The sequence below is a fragment of the Pyxicephalus adspersus genome, chromosome 7 (genome assembly GCF_032062135.1).
Source record: "Pyxicephalus adspersus chromosome 7, UCB_Pads_2.0, whole genome shotgun sequence".
NCBI lineage: Eukaryota > Metazoa > Chordata > Amphibia > Anura > Pyxicephalidae > Pyxicephalus > Pyxicephalus adspersus.
The window spans coordinates 77,864,747-77,887,135 of record NC_092864.1 but is presented as its reverse complement, the minus strand read 5'-3'; the positions used below and the strand labels follow the sequence as shown (position 1 = coordinate 77,887,135).

General features: G+C 38.5%; 1 protein-coding gene across 1 annotated transcript in view; it reads left to right on the top strand.

The window, feature by feature from the left end:
- Positions 1 to 14,452: 14,452 nt before the first annotated feature.
- Positions 14,453 to 22,389, top strand: part of VPS35L (VPS35 endosomal protein sorting factor like) — a gene marked incomplete in the record, with an annotated part of 223,044 nt that continues 215,107 nt past the window's right edge. The window contains 1 exon segment of the mRNA XM_072419014.1: positions 14,453 to 14,539. Coding sequence (XP_072275115.1) covers positions 14,511 to 14,539 — 29 coding nt within the window.

The window sequence follows — 22,389 nt, the reverse complement described above, 5'->3', positions numbered from 1 at the left end:
AAAACAAATTAATGGAGAAAGATGCGGCTGGCTGTTTTGAAATGGTAAGACCCAAAGAAAGCCCATTACCAGACACAGGAAAGGAATTGTCCCCCGAATCAGTCTAACAGGGGAGGTTTACCAGGAATGGGAAGGGGCAGAGGAAGGGGTAGAGGTTCAGATTCTGGAAGAGGGGGTAATAATAGAAACTGTTCTGCAGGCTGCTTTAATTGTGGTAAGACTGACCACTGGATCAGTCGATGCCCCTACCCACTTAGGCAAAATGCCCCAAATGATACTCAAGCTCAAGGTTCCCAACCATATCCACAAGCTCAGATTCAAAATCTTCCCCCACCACAGCCACAGCCCCAGAATAATACCCCTCGCTTCCCTGTAGCTTGGGGTCAACAGACATTACAATGAAGATGCCCGGGGGATAGTATCCCGGCATTCACTCTCATCACGAACCACTATATGGAGTCACCACTGATTGTGATAAACATAGAGGGACGTCCTCTCCCTTTTCTTGTAGATTCTGGTGCCACTTGTAGCACTTTATATGAGGATTATTATAGTGGTCCAAGAGAGAATGCTGAGCACTCTGTGGGAATTATTGGGATACTTACAAGATCCTATAAAACTCCTCCTCTCTCGATCCAACATCCATACAATCACCAGTCAATGTTCACACACCGTTTCAGGATCATTCCAAAGTGACCTGTGAATTTATTAGGGAGAGATTTGTTTGTTCTATTGAAGTTGCAGTTGGGGATTAGTAAGACGGGACACCTACATGTCACATCCTCAGTCATGCCCATCCATGTACCAAACGGTAATTGTTTTTATATTTGGAATGCCAACCACAGGATCCGCTACTTGATGAGGTTCCTCCTGAGGTTTGGGCAAATCTCTTGTACACCATATAAGGCAATGTTTAAGCCTGGCACTGCACCTGTTTATATTAAACAATACTTTCCCCACAAAAAGAAAAGGGAATTGAGCCTATGTTAATGGAATTCCTAGGGGCAGGGGTTATTGAGGAAACTATCTCCCCCTATAATACACCTATCAACCCAGTGAGAAAGGCTGACAATACCTTTAGGTTTATCCAGGATCTTAGAGCAGTAAATGCTCAGATCATACTCATAGCCCCTGTGGTTCCAGATGTGCCATCTCTGCTATCAGCTATTGTTGCTCATGCAGGGTTTTTCTCACTTTTTGCCTTTACATTTAAACATCGCCAGTATACTTGGTGTAAAATGCCTCAGGGTTATGTAGACTCCCTGGTAGTCTACTCCATTGTCCTCTAGGCCACACTGCGCCCTTGGACTGCCCCTCATGGTTCTGTCCTTCTACAATATGTGGACAATCTCCTCATATGTAGTTCTACTCAGGAGGCCTGCCAGGCATACTGTGTTAATTTATTGCTGTGGTTATGTGAATATTGACACAAGGTGTCAAAATTACAATGGTGTTCAAAAAGTATTGATTATTTGGGTTTTGTTCTCAGTAAAGGTGAAATGAAAATCAGCCATGCCAGAATTACTGCTCTGTTGGGTCTGCCCTGCCCACAAACCAAGAAAGACATGTTAACCTTTCTTGGCATGATTGGTTACTGCCGCCAATGGATAGCTGATTGTTCCTACTATGACAATATTCTGAGACAAGCCACTAAGACTGATATGCCTGATTTCATTAAATGGTCTGATAAAATGTTACAAGCTTTTAGTCAAGTGAGCAATGGTTTCAAGTCCTGGCTGGGCCTACCCGACTATGGCGTGATGTTTCACTTATTTGCCAGGGACAATTGTAAAACCATGGCAGGAGTCTTGGCGCAAGAACATGGAGGCAAATTTCGCCCTGTTGCTTTTTTCTCAAAAGTGGTTCCGGTATAGGTTCGCTTGATCACCCAGCTTCACTGTTGAAAGTGTATTCTCTCCAGCCTTGGAGAGCTTTAATAAATCAGGGCCAATGTTCAGGCCCTATTAAAAAACATACATACACAACATATGTCTGCACAAAGACTGAGTGGATATGATGTTTTGCTGTTATCTAACCCCCAACTTCAAATTAAATACTCAACACCCACATTCGGTCCAATGGCTATACTACATGCCCTACTTGGATATAAGGGAGAACAGGATGATTTGCCTCCTCCCCAGGAATGTACTGAACTCATACATGAACACACCTCACCTAGACCTGACTTACAGTCCACACCCATTGAAGGAGCACCTGATATTTTTGTGGATCGATCCTGTTCCCGCCCTAATGACAACACTTATCATCGGGGATTTGCTGTAGTTCAACTCCCTGATGTTATTCTAGAATCGAATCCTATAACTTTTCAGTCAGCCCAAGCAGCTGAACTGATTGCCCTCACTAGAGCTTGTTGTCTTTTTGAGGGAAGAGATGTAAACATATACACTGATTCCAAATATACCTTTGGGGTTGTACATGATCATGGGGTAATCTGGCAGAGAGGAGGCTTCATAGCTGCAGATGGGAAGCAAATCTCACATTCTACCCTAGTACATGATCTCCTAGCCGCCATCCAATTACCAAGCAAAGTCGCTATTATCTATTGTAAAGCACATACTGGCCTCAAAACGAATATAGCTCAAGGGAATGCCCTAGCTGACAAGGCAGCAAAAGAGGCCGCTAATAGACAGGCAGCAATAGTTCAAATGATCTCCCTAGTCCCAGAAGTTACCCTTACTGACAATTTATTGCTAAGCCTCCAGGATTTGGCTACAAGTAGTGACAAGTTAGAATGGCAGTTGGTAGGTGCAGTACAAGACCCTGATACGGGTCTTATCTGCAAAGAGGGGAAACCATGTATTCCAGTTGCAAGCTCCCCAATTTTAATTGCACAATATAATGGCCTTGGCCATAGGGGAGCACAGGCAACCACTGACCTCATTAGGAAAGATTTTTTTATAGCAAGCCTTAGATCAAAGATACAGTCCTATGTTTCATGATGTCTCAGAAACAACCCAAATAACTCAAAGAAGGCCCAACATCAGCATCTGAATTACCCGACTTCGCCATTCACTCACTTACAAATTGACTTTACCCATATTCCAAAGACACGAAGAAAGCAGGAGTATGCCCTTGTGATTGAGGATATGTTCTCTAGATGGCCAGAGGTTTTTCCTACTACCAATGAAACCACATAAATAGTGGTAAAGATTCTGTTACAAGAGATCATCCCCAGATGGGGATGCCCTGTTCAAATTAACTCAGATAATTGCCCAGCTTTTGCGTCCAGGGTATGTAAGGAGCTTTCCAAAGGATTGACTGGAAGTTCCACCTCCCTTACCACCCTCAGAGGTCTGGGGTAGTAGAAAGGATGAATAGAACAATTAAAGAAAAATAAGCAAAATTACTGGAGGCACGTTCACCAATTGGAAAAAGTTTTTGCCTGTAACCCTAGCAAAAATTAGGATGCAGCCTAATAAGAATACTGGCTACTCACCATTTAGGGGCCCAATGGGAAGACCCTTCCCCACCCCTTGGGGTCCAAAGGCCCCCGTGATAGAAAAAGGTGATCTAGAAGTAGTACAGGCAGAATATATGAGGAAACTTGTAGAAACTTTAGATCAACTTGAAAAACATGTTGCTTGTGCCTCTCCTTTCTCTCCACAGGAACCTAAGCATCCTTTCCAACCAGGAGACGTGGTGATAGCGCCTGACAAAAGCGGACTGAGTTCCCGTTTAGACCACCCACCCGAGTGGTAGCAGTCACCAAAACAGTGATTCTCACAGAAGAAGCTCCAATCTGGATTCACACTAGCAGAGTGAAAAGGGTCCCTGACGCTTCTTCTCTGGCATCGAACGGAGACAAAGAGGGTGAAGCAGATGTGAAATCCCTGAAAAGTGTCTTGCCACAGGCTGAAGATAATGACCCCACAATATTCTGGGAGATTTGTTTGTCTGTTGAGAAATATTAATCTTTGTGTTTTCTTGCCAGTCTGGCTTATTACTACTAATTACTTGTATTTATCATCCAGAGGAGATGAGTTTCTTATGTGGTACACCGAATAATCAGTCAGTATCCAAAAGAGCTCAGGAGCAAGATCCCTTTGCTCCTGACTCCTTTCATTCTGAACAGAATAGTATAGTCAGGATGGCAAATGCCCTAAATGCTCATTGTAACGTGTTATTGCTGTACCTACACCCGATGAATCCCTCCTTGAAGTCTGGTCGACGACTAAAAATACACAATCTTTTATTCCCTTGTATGACTCCTGTGGGGAATGTCAGAAATTAGGATATAGCAGGGATAATATAACTATAACTACTGTTAATGTGACTGCAGCAGAGACCTGTTTTACCTTTTCTCAGGATATGACCTTATATTGATAGAGATGATAGAGACATAAAAAGAGGATTACCTAAGAATAGTGTATATGATTATATTAATGACACCTGGAAAAAGAATGGTAGGATTGTTAGCTCCTTGGATAATTCCATGAGTTGTAATAAGACTATTGTGACTCCCAGTTTTATCAATAATATAATGCTCCCTAAGGGATGTTTTTTTGTCATGTGGTAACAGCACTTAAAATTATATTCCTGCCAATGTTATTGGAGGTCCCTGTGCATTATCCAGGCTGACTTTGGCCCTTCCTAGACAATCCCCCGTCAGGAGAGCTTACAGATCGGTTACCAAGGCCTCGTACTATAAATTCTTGTACTATAAATTCTATTGCATGTGACCTGGCTAAATCTCTGAATCATACTTCTACCGCCTTATCAAACATGCTCTTATATCTACAAGTATTACGAGGAGCAGTGCTAGAAACTAGATTTGCTGTAGATTATTTGTTACTTAAACATAACTTAGGGTGTCAGGATTGTAAAGGAATGTGTTGTTTTAATTTATCTGACCATTCTGGATCAATCCAGTCCCATATTCAAGCATTACAAGAAATTGCTAATATTATCAAGGAGGATGTTGGTTCATCCTCCTGGCAGGACTGGTTATTGAGCTGGCTGCCGGACCTGAGTTGGTTAAGAACATTATTTATCAGTATTGTAATTATAACTGCTTCCTTGATCATTTTATGTTGTTGTATCCAATGTATCCCTTCCCTTATACAAACATTCTGCGCTATGTGTCCAAAGCCCACAGATCCTGGACAAAAATATGATACTTACCTTTCTATGATCGAAAGAAAAAAGTCATGTTCATGACTTAAGAGGGGATTGAAGGGTTAACTATGACTGTATAAGCTAATTAATGTTAATAATCATTTTAAATATACTTGTAGTATATACTAGTTGGATTTCTATTTCTCTTTCTGTCTACTCTGTAACCAGATGACGAAAGCTTTTTGAAATACAATGTATGCCTTGCAATGTATCAAGTGACACTATATATGGCAAAAACATAAATAGCTGTACGTAAATAACATGACACCCTTGTGTAACAATCTGTATAAAAAGACCACCTTGACAAGTAAAGATCAGACACTATTCCTAAGACCATGCTGTGTGCGTGTGCATTGGGATATCTCTCCAGACGTCTGTCTCTCTGGTGAAGGAGAAGTCAGGATGCATTCGAGGAACTAGAAGTAGAAACAGATCCTTTCAACTGTCAATCTAGGCTGTGCCAAATCATAAACCATCAGATCATGATCCAACCTTTTCTTCCTGATTTCCGTAACACTTCCAAATCCATAGTATTTAATGTTCCTATTCCAATTCCACCTGCCTTCAAAGCTCCAAATATGTTTTTTTTTACCTTATTGCGAGAATACCCCAACAACAGCCATTCCTGGGCATAGATCTGATTTTTTACTTAAACAGCTTATCGCCTGACCCAATTACCAATTCTAAAATCTTTCATTGTTATCCTCCATGTGTATAATACAAACTGAGTTCCTGTTAATACAATCCATTGTGAGGATAACTATGGGACTACCAAGCCTGCAGCTTTAATTATGGGTGTACTACATTTACCAGGATTCAATTTTGCAGGCTCCAAAAGAGTTTTCACACTTTGTTTATTTGAAACATGGTAGATCAAACCATATTTTATATGATGTCATATTCATGGACATGATGGGACCTCATGACATGTTCATGGACATGACGTAATGGGAGACGTCACCACACACATACACATTTACACTCATGTATTCCTATTGAACTGCTGCTGTAATTTTCTATGAAGATTTTTTAATAAATACACAAGCTTTTTATGATACAGCACCCAAACAATAATTTTTAATACCATTATTTTTTTTACATTGGTGAAAGCAAGCCATATCAAAGTCTCTAATCGTGTTGAGGGGGGTAATTTGCATATTTCACTGAAAAAAGTGAACAAGATTTGGGAGACATCGAAGAACCTACAATCTGGAAGAAAAGGAATCCAAACCAATAATTCAGATGTATGGAGACGTTTGGATGGAAGGAACCAGAGGAAGGTCCCAGGCTCCAGGCAAGGGTAGCTTTAACCCTTTCTGAGAAGGAAAGAAGCGCGGAAAACTTCTGGGGAGTAAGTATGAAAGTTAAAACTGAAAAAGCATCCAATCAATTTAAGCAAATAATTTCCTAATTAAAATGAGAATATCTGCATATTTCTCAAGCTCAATTTGAGGCATATTGTGATAAATAGGAGCTTTCCAATGAGCAGAGAAATTCTCTGTTTTCTCTTTGGAGTCTCGTACATTTTTTACAAAGGATTATTTGTTGGGGAGATTTTCAGATGGCAGATGTACTGAAAGGTCACAGGATACAGAGAGAGACAGACTCAAACATTTGGCCGTCACGGATCCACAGGTCAAATGGTGGACCCTCTGTGTCACCAACCCACTGGGTGGAGACGTGCACGAGGCGCAGGGTCTAAGCAGTAGTTCGGGTTTCTCCAGAGCCTCTAAAGGTGAGGTTGTTGAGCGGCGGGCTGCTGCCAGGTGTGGCCCCCCTGCCTGCCAAGGCAGGTGACTTGTAAACTAGCAGGAACAGAAACATAGTGCCAGAGGGAGAGCCAAAGAATAGTCGAACAAGCCAAAGGTCAGGACAGGCAGCAATCAGGAGTTGTCAAGAAACAAGCTGGGGTCAGTACACGGATGGATCAGGAACAGGAGACTGGAACAACAGGGACCTGAAGCAGAGGCAAAGGAACTCCTTGATCAGGCAACTTCCTGTTGCCAGTCACTTCCTTACATAGGGAGGATCAGGTGATGAATGGAAACCATGTGACCTGCTTGCACCTTTCCCTACCAACAGAGGGAGTGCTGGAGATGAGACGTAGGTGATGTTCACATCTCCACCAGCAGGGGGAGCACATATGCAGACCACTCTAGTCCTCTGAAGTAAGGGAGCAGCTGACTGGGAGTCACATGATCTGGAGCAAGAAGTGAGCAGAGGAGAAGATCCCTGAGCAGATTTGGTACAGGCAGCAGGGGAGTGCAAGGTGGGTGACACTGAAGGGGGTACAGATCCCCTGGTCCTGCAGGGATCTGTGACATTGGCTTTCTGTTTAACAGGTGACAAAGTGTTAACTGTTGACATCCTTAATGAATTACCAAAAACGACGGAGGAAGATACATTTTCATATATGATCATAATTGAAAAAGCGTACAATCCCATTTTTGAAAATCCTCAACCTAAAGTTCTAATGAGAACATTTGTGAAGAATTTTAATTTAGATGCTGTTACTCTTACTTTAGCCAGTGAGAAAGAATATTATATGAGGTAGCATAGGCAGAATCATAGAGATGTTTCATGCAGAGTTTCTAATGTTAAAATTAGGAAAAGATCAAATTCCTAAATAATGCAAATAATGTCAGTTCTAATCATAATGAGCAAAATCATTCTAATCATTATGATAATAAATTGCACAAACAAGCATGTAAGGAGGATGAGCAAATTATCCTCATATAGTACATATAAGCCTAGAGTATGGAGAACACAATGACAGTGCGAGGTTCCTTCATCTCATGCACCTTCAATGGAAATGAGTAAAGGAACCAAAAAAAAAAAGGTTTTAGTTGGCGAGTCAGAAATCATAAAAAGGCACATGATGTCAATAAATACGTAGAGCAAACTTGCTTTACTACAAGCCCAAAGAGAGCAAAACAAAGCAGGAAAGTGATGCTGATTGGTAAGCTATTAGCTTATAACATTTTATACATTGAGGTGACGTGATATAAATATGCTCCACATATATATACTAGTTGTAATGACAAGTTTATAAATAGGACCATAAATTTGTTTTATTTTGTAATTATGATATTGAATTTTTCTATAAATGTAACTCTAAATGTTTTTTATTGAATATACGGTTCCATTTTTTGAAAGCATGTTGTTGTAAATGAATGAAATGGCTGATAGCATCTACGCTTCAAAACGCATGGTGGTGTGATGGATGTTAATTACTAGAATAAATAATAATTATGACAATAAACATATTGAATGATAACAGTGTATAATACTAATCAACAAAAATGTGAATTTAAAGGAATAACCTTACTTACTTGTTTTCTGTTTCTAAGAGTAAGTGTTGGTTCACATTTGACCGGGAAAGCCTACAAGGGCTTTTGTGGATGGACAAGACACATGGTTGTTAAAGACACATGATGAAGGAAACATTTGAGGGGATTAGGTTACAACTTTACCAACAGTGGGTTAAGTTAGGATTTAAAGGACATTAAATAACTTAAAAAAAGATAAAGAAGACAAACAAAAAAAGTTGCCATGGTATTGTGTAATTATTTGTTAGATGTTTGTTTGTCAAGTCTTATATGTTTATGGTACCAATTAATTAAACTTTATTGAGGATGATGGTAAAAGATAAAAGGTTATTGTTGAAGTATGACTTTGATTTTATTATATGATGTTTATTAGATGGGCCTAGATAGATATATAAAAAAAAGTCAAACTCATAACAACAAACATTTCAAAAGAATAAGATAAATAATATTTATAAAGAAATAAAATTATGCATTAATAATAATAATTTATCATTCCTAATTAAAATAAAAAAAGTTTTAAATACTGGTTCTAAACTGATAGGTTAATATTTTGGGTACATTTTTTGAATGGTTGAAAGAAGTTTACAAAATGATTGCCAACCAACAACTGTTTACTAGTAGAACTGCTCACAAATATGAGGTAAAAAACTAAAGATCATTGCAGAGGTAATTATTACAAGACAACATTCCTCTTCAGAGTTAGTATTATTAAAATATTTTTCTTATACATTTTGTCAACATTATATATCATATTTAACCACCCGGCCATTAAACCCGACCTTGGTTTGGGCTAAAAACACTTGCAAAAAGTGTTAAACCCGAACTTTTGTCAGGTGGTTAAACAAACGTTATATTGCAATCCGATTGTCATACATTACAACTAAAAGAAAATACTTACCCGGTCCCCGCAGCTCTTCGGACATGTCTTCTCTCTTCCTTCTTCTCCTGGCGAGTGCAGCGACGATCTCAGGGTTTCCCGGTGACGTCGCTGCATGCGTCGGTGCGGGAGGCGGGGTGGGAAATTCAAATAACTTTGTATTGAGCTCAATACAAAAAAGCTATTTTTTTTTAAAGATTTTTTTTTTTATGTTTTATAAAAAAAAAAATTTATTATTAAATTTATAAAATTTTGGACATATTTCGGTGAGTTATGCGGTAATTCGGTGAATTATAAGTAATTATTGAGTAATTCGATGAATTATAGCCTACAATCTAAAATAAATTTCCATGCAAAAAATTTTTTTTTTTCTTTTTGCATTTTAGTATGGAAAGAATTAAAACACCCCCAGCATTCGTGTACGCGTCCCTCTGCGATTACTGATGATGTCAGTGCATACATCCATCAATTGGGGTCATAGTGGGAAATTCATATATTTTGTATTGGATTCAATACAAAGTCCTGTATCCAATCCAATACAAAATAATACAAAATATANACATTGCTGGGTCAGTTGTATCACAGCACTTAAACTAAACCCCCCCCCCCTTTCCTACAGCCTGTGCAAATTAAATAAATAAATATATACAATAGTTTGCCTCAAGTTTATATATAATATATAAACTTGAGGCTTTTAAGATATCTTAAGCTGTGAGGATCAAAGACTATTGTGCAATGGAAAGTACAGTAGATATTTTTGGATGGTTGCTGAATGTCTTTGTTAAACTTGAAATACAGAATGATGCGATTCACTTGCTGGAATAAACCTAAAATACAAAGAACGTTATGAAATGCTTTGTGAAATACTTTTACTTAGTTATATAAGCCCATTTGGCTGCCCAGCTCCATTGAGTTTCATGTAATTCTGTCAGTGGAAATAGTGTTTTGGAACATTATTATGAATTTATTATAAAAAGAAAGTAAGGATAAGAATAGAAGTGTCCATAAAGGTTGACAGTAGTAGTAAGGCTATGGAAAAAAATGATTTTAACAACGTTTCCAGTGATTTTTTAAAAAGTTTTTAAAATAAATTTTACATCTCATAATGTTAAAAAAATGATTGTTTTGCCTAACTAATATCTTTTTGAATTTGCATATGAGCATCTGTTTCACAGGAGCCCTATGCAGTTCAATTCAGTGGTTCAGGGTTAATTTTCGGTACCAAAAGCAGTAGCCCTGAGCTACACTCGGGGGGGGAATTGTAAAGGGAATTGTAAAGCTTACCTGGTCCTAATGAGCCCACAACATACTCCGGTGATGCCCACCCTGCATTTGCATCCCCGGTGTGTGAACGTCAGGGAAAATAGAATATTAAAAATAGAATCTTTAAAATAGATATTTTGAAATGTCAAATGTACCGCTTTGACATTTAAAAATACTAATATAATCAGACCGCCAGGGCGGTAAAGCTCTGTCTTCTTCCTTATTCTTTTCTTCCTGGATATGATATTTGGCCATCATGACTGGCCATGCCAGGATGATGTAACTCCCACACAGGTACACAGGATATTATTAATTCCTGGTACGCACAAGGGATGCCTAAAATTGCCAGGTTATTTGTTGCTCAGTAAAATTTGACCATTGGGCAGCGATCAGACAAGTAAGAGCAGTTATTGCAGAAGGAACATCGCCTGTACCTTTCTGTATTAATCACCTTCCTCAATCGCCAATGTTCAAAGTGGAACTATAGTTCCACTTTATTGGGGAAGTTTGATATATGTTCTAAACCAGTAACCTGCACCTTTATTGAAGAGTGATATTAAGTTTGCTAGGTTAACTGCTTAAGATTGTTAACCACCCGGGCGTTTACCCCGAACCAGGTGCTGGGTAGCTAAAAATATAAACAAACGTTATATTGCAATCCGATTGTCATACAACATTGTATGACAATCGGATTACAACTGAAAGAAAATACTTACTTTGTCCCCGCAGCTTCTCCGGAGACATCTTCTCTCTTCTATCTTCTCTCGGCATGTGCACTGACGATCTCCGGGGTTTCCCGGTGACGTTGCTGCATGTGTCGGTGTAAGCGGGAGGCGGGGTGGGAAATTCAAATCACTTTCCATTGAACTCAATACAAAAAAGCTGTACTGAGTCCAATACAAAGAAATCTTTATATAATATATATATATAATTGTATTATATATATATTATATAAGCTACTGTACAGGTACATTACAATATACACTATTTTTTTTATTTTTTATTTTTTTTATGTTTTATAAAAAAAAAATGATTATTAAATTTATAAAATTTTGGACATATTTCGGTGAGTTATGCGGTAGTTCAGTGAATTATAAGTAATTATTGAGTAATTCAGTTGAATTATTGCCTACAATCTAAAATAAATTTCCATGCAAAAAATGTAACACTTTTTGCCGGGAAGTACGGAAAGAATTAGAACACCCAGCGTTCCCGTATGCGTCCCTCATCGATTCCTGATGATGTCAGTGCATGCGCCCATCGAAGGGGGTCGTAACGGGAAGTCCAAATATTTTGTATTGGATTCAATACAAACTCCTGAATCCAATCCAATACAAAATAATACAAAATATATTTATGTGGTTTTGTCTGTAGGTATGCAACATTGGACTCTGTTTTAAAATTTACCACACTAGGGAGGTGTTTTAGAAAAATATGTTACTATACAGTATACCGAATTATTGCATTTTCAGTATTTTTTATTTATTTATGCATTCTTGTTTAAGCTGATTTTTGTGTTTTTTATTTAATTTTTTTTTACATGATTGTGTGTTTTAAACTTTATTATATTCTAGACTGTCTACGGTATTTTTCTGAAAAATATATATATAAAATAAAAAAAATTAGCTCTGCCACCTGGGCCTATTGATTTCCAGGTATTTACTGGATATCCCTCCTCAGTGTAATAACAAAACCCATCGGTAAAAACAGATCAGCATCTTTGATTGGGGATTCTTGCAATTACATTCATTACCTTAGTTTAGATATGACCTCTCCTTTCCGAGCTTTCAGTCTCTGATTAGCTGGGTTTAAGGTTGCACTCCTTTAAAGGGTAACGAAGATTTAATTTAAGTTTTTTTGGAGCACAGTCCTGTGTTCCCTTCTAAGGCACAAACATCAGTATATGTTGCCATTAACAAATCACTGGGTAAGCTCTCTGTGGTTCTTGAGTTTTTCTCTAAGGAACAAAAAACATTGATGCTATCCCAGGTTTCCTCCATTTCACTCTGAAAAAGCTCTGAGGGTATTTTCATTCACCCCTCTTTGAAGCAGAACAGAATGGTATTTTTCTAGGAGGGGTTATCGTTATCTTTTTTTTGGCACATGGGAAATATACCCTGTCTTCCTTGGGGCAAAATCACTTAGGTCAGTTAGTAGGTCTTTTATTGCTCCCATTGCAGAGGAAACAAGTGTATATGCTCCTGACATAAATCCCTGCCATTTACCAATGAGATTAGATTTACAGTAAACTAGTGGGATTTCATTGATACAGTGATTACAATAACATGAAACCTGCTTACTAAACAATCTGATATTTTCAAACAACTGACTGTATGATTATATTTATCCATGAATTTAAAGTTACGAATGGGGGCATCTTGACAAGTTCAAGAAACCAGGGTCAGTGGTTTTTTTTGTAGTCAAATGCCCATCAGTCACACTTACACTCTGCAGTCCTTCTGTGTGAAGCCACCTAAATCTCACATAGGTGAGTAATGCTGCTGATGGATAAGACCACCTCCTAGACATCGACCTAGTGATGTTTTAACAAACATAATCTGATTTAGGTGATAAAGTCCCTTGTTGGTAAGAGGCAAAAGCCTTTTTATAGTATATTTTATGATTAATTCTTAAATAAAATCATGAAGTCATGAAGTCATGAAGGTAACATTGTGGATGGGAGTGACAACACAGATTTGGGTGACAATGGGCTCCACAGATGAGAATGATAAAGATGATACTGCAGATGATAATTTAGGGGTCTGATATGGCAGTTGAATGAGGTCCCTAAACTGTGCACCAACACATTGACTGATTGGTTAGAGAGATTGGGTGGGGTTTAAAGAAGAAACCCAAAGCAGGAAAAAAAAACACTTATCTTCAGTCCCGCAGGGCAATCTAATTGCTCCGGGGGTGTCCTGCATCGGGTCCCGCGTCGTCCGGGCATCTTCCCTCTTTCTTCCTGTTCTTCTTCCTACGTCACCCGATCGGCAAATTATTATTTTTATGCAAAAAGGCTCCCTTTGCGTATGCCCCAGATGCTCAGGCATGAGCAGAGGAGCGCCCAAGAGCCTCCCAGGATGCCTGACGTAGGTATCCCGGGAGGTTTTGTGCTCCCATTCATTCTCGACCGCCTATGCAATCGAGAATTAGGCGGTGTTGCAGTTAAAAAAAAAAACAAACACACTGAATTTTTACCCTTCATATAAGGGTTGTCTACATTTTTATGTAAAGTGAAAATTGTGAGTTTAGGTATGCTTTATTCAGTGAGGGAGGGCTTGGGCTGCTGCTCAATTTATCTGAACATGCCAAATTCCATGGTTCCCATAAACATATTCTCCTCTCAGTAGAGTGGGTGAACTATTATGGTTTACAAAGGAACTCTGGATATGGCTATTGAGAACTTATTATCTTACATATCTAATCTAGATACTTTATAACACTCAGTTTATGCTCCCTAATTTACATTGCCAAAAAAATAAAATGATAGCTGCAGAACTGGAAAGGTTTATTGACATCTAAAGACACCTTCCTCAATTTGCATGGTTAGGCTAGCATGATTACTGTATGCAAAACTAGATCCATGTTTATGCTTGGCCAGCTGTAACCTTAGCATGTGATACACGGATATAGCCCTGGATACAGCAATCATGCAAACTTAACTATCATAGATTTGTAAAGAAATATAAGGAAGATTTTTGCATTATACCTTTTCCCTCCTTATTTTCTGTTACTCCCCGTCCAGCAAATAAGATCACATGAAACGCAACGAATGTCCACTAGCTTAATAACGATTCAGAATGTGTTGGACGCATGCGCTAAATGGATGGAAGAGCCGGCCCACGAAACTGCCAACCACAACATGGCAAGGGGTCATACGGAAACCCTGGCGCGACATCAGTCACATGACAGAGAAAATGGCTTCTATACAGTGGTGAGATTATTATTTTAATGTTTGCGCTGTTTTAGGTATATATAGGTAATATTTAAACAGTCATTGCGAGAACATCACGTGCAGCATCGTTTTATTTTTACTTGACATTTTAGGTTGCTTTGAATTTTCACGTATCATGTAAGCTAGAATTTCAAGTAGCAATGACTAGATTTTGGGTTGTTCAGTCTCTAATAACGGTACAGCTTCCATATTCTTGATTTTGCTTTCTTCTAATCAGTATTTTAAAGCATATACTTGATTTTGCTTTCTTCTAATCAGTATTTTAAAGCATATATGTTTAAAATAAATAATAATATTAATAAATATAAATACAAACTAGAAAGTGCTATTCCTACTTCCTGGGTTAGCTGCTTACTTCACTTCAGTACTCACTTCTGCTACACTGATTCACCTTTGCTTTGTATTCACTGACACACATTCACTTTATGCACTGATAATTCCAGAGAAGCCGGTGATGTGGGGAAGTAACCACTAACACAGCTGTACTCATATACATTGTGCTAAACTGGCATTTCCTAAATGTCAGTACTTTTTGTATGTGTTTGTAAGAGTTTATAAAGGTGTTATGAACCGATCCACAACGCAGGTACAATAGAAGAAAATGCCCATGCCACATCATTTTACACACTTTATATATTTCATTGGGTTGTTTGGAAAGGCCAAACTATGTTCCAGTGTTTTTCCCTGGCCTTTTTTAGCTGGTTGCACTCACGGGCTATTTTTGGATGGTTACTGAGAAGTTGTCTACAGCTTCTTCCCAACCAGCTTGAAAAAAAATTACTAAAGTGAGTACTAAAGTGTTTATGGGCATTTTTTACATTGTACAATTGCTGCAGACTGTGTTATCTTTGCAGCCCATGACTGTTGCCAAATAAACACTGGTGTGATTTAGAATTAGTGGAATTAATTAAATATTAACTGTAGCTGGCCTGCCGCTGCATTGAAATAGCGCTGCTACTACAATTCCTGGCATCACTTGCGTCTATAGACCAGCGGGCTCTCTCCCTTTGCTTGGCCCCACATTGGACTGTTATTCATGCAAAAAATGCCAGGAATATTTAGTAGCGGCGCTATTTTAAAGAAGAGGGAGTTTCAGGGGTGGGTCACGCATAAGATTTAGCTCCGTATTGGCCGCGTCTGGCATTTCCAGCACTCCCCCTCAGCATTTCCTTGCTACTCCAAGGTATGGACTTTAATGGTTGGATTTTCATAGAAGAATATTATTATTATTGTTAGCCTGTGCAAAAAGGTTACCATTGAGATTTAACTCAAAAGGCTAAAAATAGAGAAAAAAAAATGTATGCCTCTTTATCTATTATAGGCTTGTTCCAGATTGAATGTGAAGGAAAACCTCTTTGTTTCCATATGAAAAGGGTTTATATCAAATGAGAAGGAAAAATGTCCTCAATTTCTTCAATAAATTTCAAGGTTGGCCCCGGACTTTGTCTTAAGTTTTTTAAGTTTGGCCCTCTGTGTATTTGAGTTGGACACCCCTGACCTACACACTTCTGCACTGGCCACCATGGTACTGTTACAGTTCTCCATGGCAGTGCTATATAGAGTACTATGTGTTAAATTTCCCACATGTCATACAGTGTATTTACCATTGTATGTGCGGAGGTCCTTTACTTTTGTATGTATTTCTATCACCGGGGTTTATAAGCTTCTTGTAGTCCCTGACGATTTTCTGTTGAGTATTATGTGCATCCCATTGGTGGTGTTGGAGGCATTATTTGAAGCCCCTAGTCCTGCACTGTACTACAGGCTATTGTTCTCTATTAAAATGGCATTATCTAAGCATCTCATGTTGTGCATTAGAAGCTGCAGCAAGTCAGAGCCTGCCCTATTTCTTGGTTATGTTGCATCATCTAAGCCAGGTGTGTCATACTCCAGTCTGCAAGAAAAACATAAAGGACATAATCTTTTTTTTGTTTTTAAATTTTTTTTTAATTAAAGTTAACAAACCCAGACATAGCTGTGACAAAAACATTAAACATTACATCAGAGAATTCCAATAATAAAGCATCATTTTCAAATTGTTCTGTAGGATACAGCTTTAGATCAAGAAGTACAATATCATGGCACTATCTATAGGTGGTTTTATTATAGAAAGCTGAGGATCCATTATCACATGGCCAAAGACATTATCAATACCTGTTTCCTTTTCTTAGCTAAGGAAGCCACTCAACAATTAAGAGTGGTAAGGATGATAGCAAAAACAACAATCTGTAGGGAAGCCCCAGGACAAAAGAGTAAGCTCAATAGATGAGATGAACACCTTCCAACAATTTGTTTATATACAACATGGCATGCTGAAGTATTGGGGGATTTGTTATCTGGGGCATGGAATCAAAATAGTAATAAAGCTTTCCCATGTGCCAAAAGATGCTTCAGTTTGCATCTTTGTGTAATAAAGTGTCTACTTATTCCTTCTTAAATAAATGTAATTTTTTTTAATAAAATGTGCAAGGTGGGCAGAAAGATGGATATCTAGCACTGAATATTCATCTTTTTCTCAACCATTGAGGCTTGGAAAGCTAAGCACTTGGCCCCTTTGGAAAAATAGCTACTATCATGCCTCACCAGACCCAAAAATGCCCATACATGCATGGAATACATAAGTATACGTAAGGTCAACATGAGAGCGTGGCATTTTAGGCACTAAGTGATTGTGTTAAAAAAGGCTTTAGTTCCTCACCTTTTTATGCAATCTTTGTGTTCAACCCTCTGAATTAAAAGTCTGCAGGTTTGTTGCACCGAGTTGTTTCATTTAAAATAAACTCTGGTATTGTACAGAACCAAAATTAGGAAAAAGTTGTCTCTGTCCAAATTTTTATGGACCTAACTGTGTGTGTGTGTGTGTGTGTATATACAGTTAGATCCATACATATTTAGACAGAGACAACTTTTTTTCCAATTTTGGTTCTCTACATTACCACAATTAATTTTAAATTAAATGGCTGTATGTTTTGGGTCATTGTCCATCTGTAATTTGAAACGCCTCCCAATCAATTTGACTGCATTTATCTGGATTTGGGCAGATAGTATGTCTCTGAACAGCTCAGAATTAATTCTGCTGCTTCTGTCCTATGTCACATCATGGATAAACACTAGTGTCCCAGTGCCACAGGCAGCCATGCACATCCAAGCCATCACACTGCCTCCACCATGTTATACAGATGATGTGGTATGCTTTGGATTATGAGCTGTTCCACGCCTTCTCCATACTTTTTTCTTGCTTAATCTGCTTAATTGATAATGACATAACAAGGGAATTGCCCACACCAGCCCATGAAATAGCCTTTGAGTCAATTGCCCAATTACTTTTGAGCCCCCGATATGAAGTGATTGTGTTAAGAAAAGGCTTTGGTTCCTCACATTTTTATCCAATCTTTTTGTTCAACCCACTGAATTAAAGTTGAAAGTCTGCAGTTCAACTGCATCTGAGTTGTATCATTTAAAATTATTGGTGGTAATGTGGAGAACCAAAATTAGAAAAAACTTGTCTCTGTCCAAATATTTATGGACCTAAATATATATATATAAAAAAGGAGGAAACCCAGAATCTGGTGATGTCCATGAGTTCAAGACTACAGGCTGTCATTGCCAGCAAAGGGTTTTCAACCAAGTATTAGAAATGAACATTTTATTTTCAGATTTTAATTTGTCTAAATACCTTTGAGCCCCTGGAATGAAGTGATTGTGTTAAAAAAAAGGTTTAGTTCCTCACATTTTTATGCAATATTTTCGTTCAACCCACTGAATTAAAGCTGAAAGTCTGCAGTTCAACCGCATCTGAGTTGTTTTATTTAAAATTATATGTGCTAATATACAGAAGCAAAATTAGAAAAATATTGTCTCTTTCCAAATATTTATGGACCTAAATATATATATATATATATATATATATATATATATATATATATATATAGATATATAAAAATTAAGCCCTTTGATATTATTCCCCTGTTAATTATTTTATACTTTTGAATTTGTTATGGTGAAGGTCACTTCCTTTTAAATTTGTGCATGCTTGTTACCCATCACTGTGTAAAGTATATACCAATGCATGCACTTAGTTTAATGGCTCCATCTCCAAACGTGGCCCCGTAAACAAGTTATTACTACAATGCTATTATATACAATTACACACACACTTATATTTGTTGCACCTGTTAGTGTCACTGTTATGTTTAAAAGAGTGCTTATAGGAATCAAGCAGGAAACAAAGGCACTGTGCTGTTTCATGCTGTCCTTCCCCATCGGCTCGAGTGTGTGCTGCCTGCAGTAAGGAGATTCACCCTGGGGGATAGGTGCCGGTGCAGCTTCTCTGATTTCCTTTAACGTGTGGAGTGGTGTCGGAGGAGCGTGGAGCATATCAGGGCAGTACCTGCATTGGCGGTTGTGCACCTTATATTGTCATTTTAAATTAAGTTTTGGGTATCTTAAGCTATGGTATATTATTTTATGTTTTTATGACACACTGTTTATGTTGATTCTCCTAAAGTAGAAAATAGAGATGCTGCAAAATGCTTGAAAATGAGACTTTAATATTATTACGCATGTATTTATATAGCGCCATCATATTACACAGCCCTTTACAATGTCCTTAGTCATGCCACTAGTTGTCCCTCAAAGGAGCTCACAATTTAACATCTCTACCATACAGTATAAGGTCAAATGAGGAGAACCTGCAAACTCTATGCAGATAGTGTCCTGGCCGAGATTTGAACCTGTGACCTAGTGCTGCACAGATCAGAGTGCTAACAAACCTTACTGCTTGATTTTAGAATGTGGAATACTGGAGTTCCTAGACGAAACCCATGCAGACTGGAGGAGAACCTGCAAATTCTATTCATATAGTGTCCTGGCTGGGATTTGAACCTGGGACCTAGCCCTGCACAGGCCAGAGTGCTAACCTCTGAGCCACTGTGCTGCCCATGATCGCATTATTCAAAAATTACGTTTTTATGTTATTGTAACAATGTGGTATGACACCCAGTCATTTTTTGGTATAGAAGTGTTTGCGCTCTTGATTAGTAAGATGGGGATGATGGATGCATGTGTAAGGGAAGTTTTGCTTATTTTCTGGCACAGAATTGTGCTGTATGCTGAGCTAAGGGCAAACAAAACCAGATAAATGTGATTTGTTTTCAAGAGGGAGTTTTATCTTTTTTTTTGTCATCTTTTTTATTTGTCCAGCCCAATTGTTAAGTATACAATAAAGGAAAGAAAAGACAAGCTTTTATAGCAAGTAGTCATAATTAAATATTTAACTTAAATTTGATTCAAACCCTAATAGTCCTATTGCCAACCTAGAACTACTAGGCTTAAATTTTCATCATACAATAGTGTATATGTTAACTCACAGTGGTTGCTATCAAATTCGTGTTTTACAGTGGTACACTAATATCTAAACACACAGTAGTGTTTGACTTGAATTCCTTATGCATTTCACCTTCTGGCTTCCTCAGGGGATTGTATTGAGACCTAAAACTGTTAATAATAAATGATATAATTGAATGTTTGACATATTAAAGCAAAAACTTTGAAAATTGTAGTCGGTACCTACTTTGAAGATGGCTTCTTAGCTGGCTATGTGCATAGTTCTAATTGGTTGATTAAGACCTGAGGTCAGATGGATCTCATGAAAGCTCCTTACTTGGTTTAGTTGTAAGCTGGTACTTAGGGCCCCAAATTCTAAACAAAATGGATTATTCCCAGAATTTTCTGGTCTGAAATTTGAATAGTAAAAGGTTTATTAGAGTAATATATACATGTGTTTCTTCATATAATGTTACGTTTTAACCATAAAAGGGCTTAATATATTTATATGTATATATAGATATATAACTATCCAGTATTACTTACATTACTTCTAGATGTAAGGAATTTTAACAGGTACAGGTTGACAATCCAAATTCCGGTCATCGATAATCCGGTTTCTTCAGTTTTCCGGCATGAATTTCGGAGCGTATTTTCAATACATGTACTGCATTACACTGTTTAGCCACTTATGTTTTGATGGCGCTGTTCTCCAGAAACAGCTGTTAGGTCTGGCTTGCTACACTAAATACATGTTGAGACGTCCCTGCTGCCTGCTCTCCGAAACTGTGCCAGAAGTCCGCGAGTGGGGTGAGAGCAAGGCTGGCCTGAGTGTGGAAGTGAGTGTAACCTTCAACAAATCCAGAATTTGTAAAAATCCGGGACTCCAGGTCTGGAGGTTGCCTAGTTTTTGAATGTCAACCTGTATCCGTATGTAGCTGGTAATTAGGGTATGTATCTGGTATTTGACCGTGAACTAAGGAATGGTAAAATTAACTTAATTGTTACATTTATTACAAACTATTTTCTTTAGATTTTAATTTAATATAAAGAAATCTTAGTATTGTTAAGGACGCACCTACGGTCCACTTACTTCAGGGCAGAGAATCAAAAATGGAATGGGGGGTGGGACATTTTTTCCAGGTAAAACATAATTGATAATAATAAAAAAATTGGAATAGGTTCAGAAACTAATTGTGTGGTTTTAAAGTATTTCATGTTCATTTCACTAGTTTGGTTCGTTGGTGGTATCCTTGAAGGGGGAGGATATGAGTCCCTAAATAGAAACAGTGGAATTTCTCATTATAGATGGTTTAGTTAAAATTATGTTAGGCAAACACAGTGTTAGAGGTTTCTTAATTCAGTTACTTACTGTATTTTGTTAGTGTATGGTAGGAAGGGTGGGATGTCAACAGCCAGCCTACAAGAGAACTTGTTCTGTTGGCGTCCTGCCCTTAAATGGATTAAACGCTGTTGTTGGGAGTAATGAGATCCTGTTCTCACTAGATCTTGTATGTCTGAAATCCCGTACATGCGAGTTAGTCACGAGATTACCTGAAAAGAGTATGGTTATCTGCCCTCACTGGGGAGTGAGGGATTCTAATTGTGCTTGCGCCTGGGCAAGTGCCTGCTTGGCGGATATTTATAATAAGGACAGAGGAGCAGGTTACTTGCTCCGCCCACCCCTAATGTCCCGATTGTCCTTGGTATAGAAAGTGACTTTGTGAAGGTTTTACGTTAACGTGAAATTGAATATTCAGATACATTTCCTGTCTCGCAATGTCTCGCAGGGGAGGTGGAAAATTTGCATACTGCCTGAGTTCGTTTCCACCCACCAATCATCGGAACAAGGTTTCTACGTAGCGCTTCCTGGATATCGGAGTAGTGGTGTCCAAACGAGGGACGAGAGTAAGATAGGTGCTGGGAACTGGGCATCATTTCACTTAGGCACCCAAACTAGGTGCTTCCGTCCCTTGTAAGTTTCGGGATGGTCGCCCAGATCCCTTTAACCAAATGGTTTGCTGTCTCCCTGGTGCCAGGGTGCAGCATGTGGTGGACCGGGTTGGACAAACTACTGGGAGGGACTAGACAGGACCCAGCTGTCCATATTGGAACCAATGACAATATAGATGGAAGATGGAGGATCCTTAAATATGAGTTTAGGGAACTAGAATTCAGGCTGAAGAAAAAGACTTCCAAGGCTATGTTCTCCAGAATATTGCCTGTACTATGTGCAACACAGGAAAGGCAGAGGGAGCTTAGGCAGCTAAACGCATGGCTTAAGTCCTGATGTAGAAGGGAAGGGTTTGAGTTCATAGAGCACTTTTCATTGGGATACAACCTGTATGCCAGAGATGGTTTGCACCTAAATAAAAGGGGGTCTGCTGTGCTAGGGGAAATATTTAGGGGTATGGTGGAGGGATATTTAAACTAGAACAGAGGGGGGTGGGACAGTTAAATAAGGTGGCAGAAAGGTTAGTCAGGGGTCAGACACTAGTGGAGGG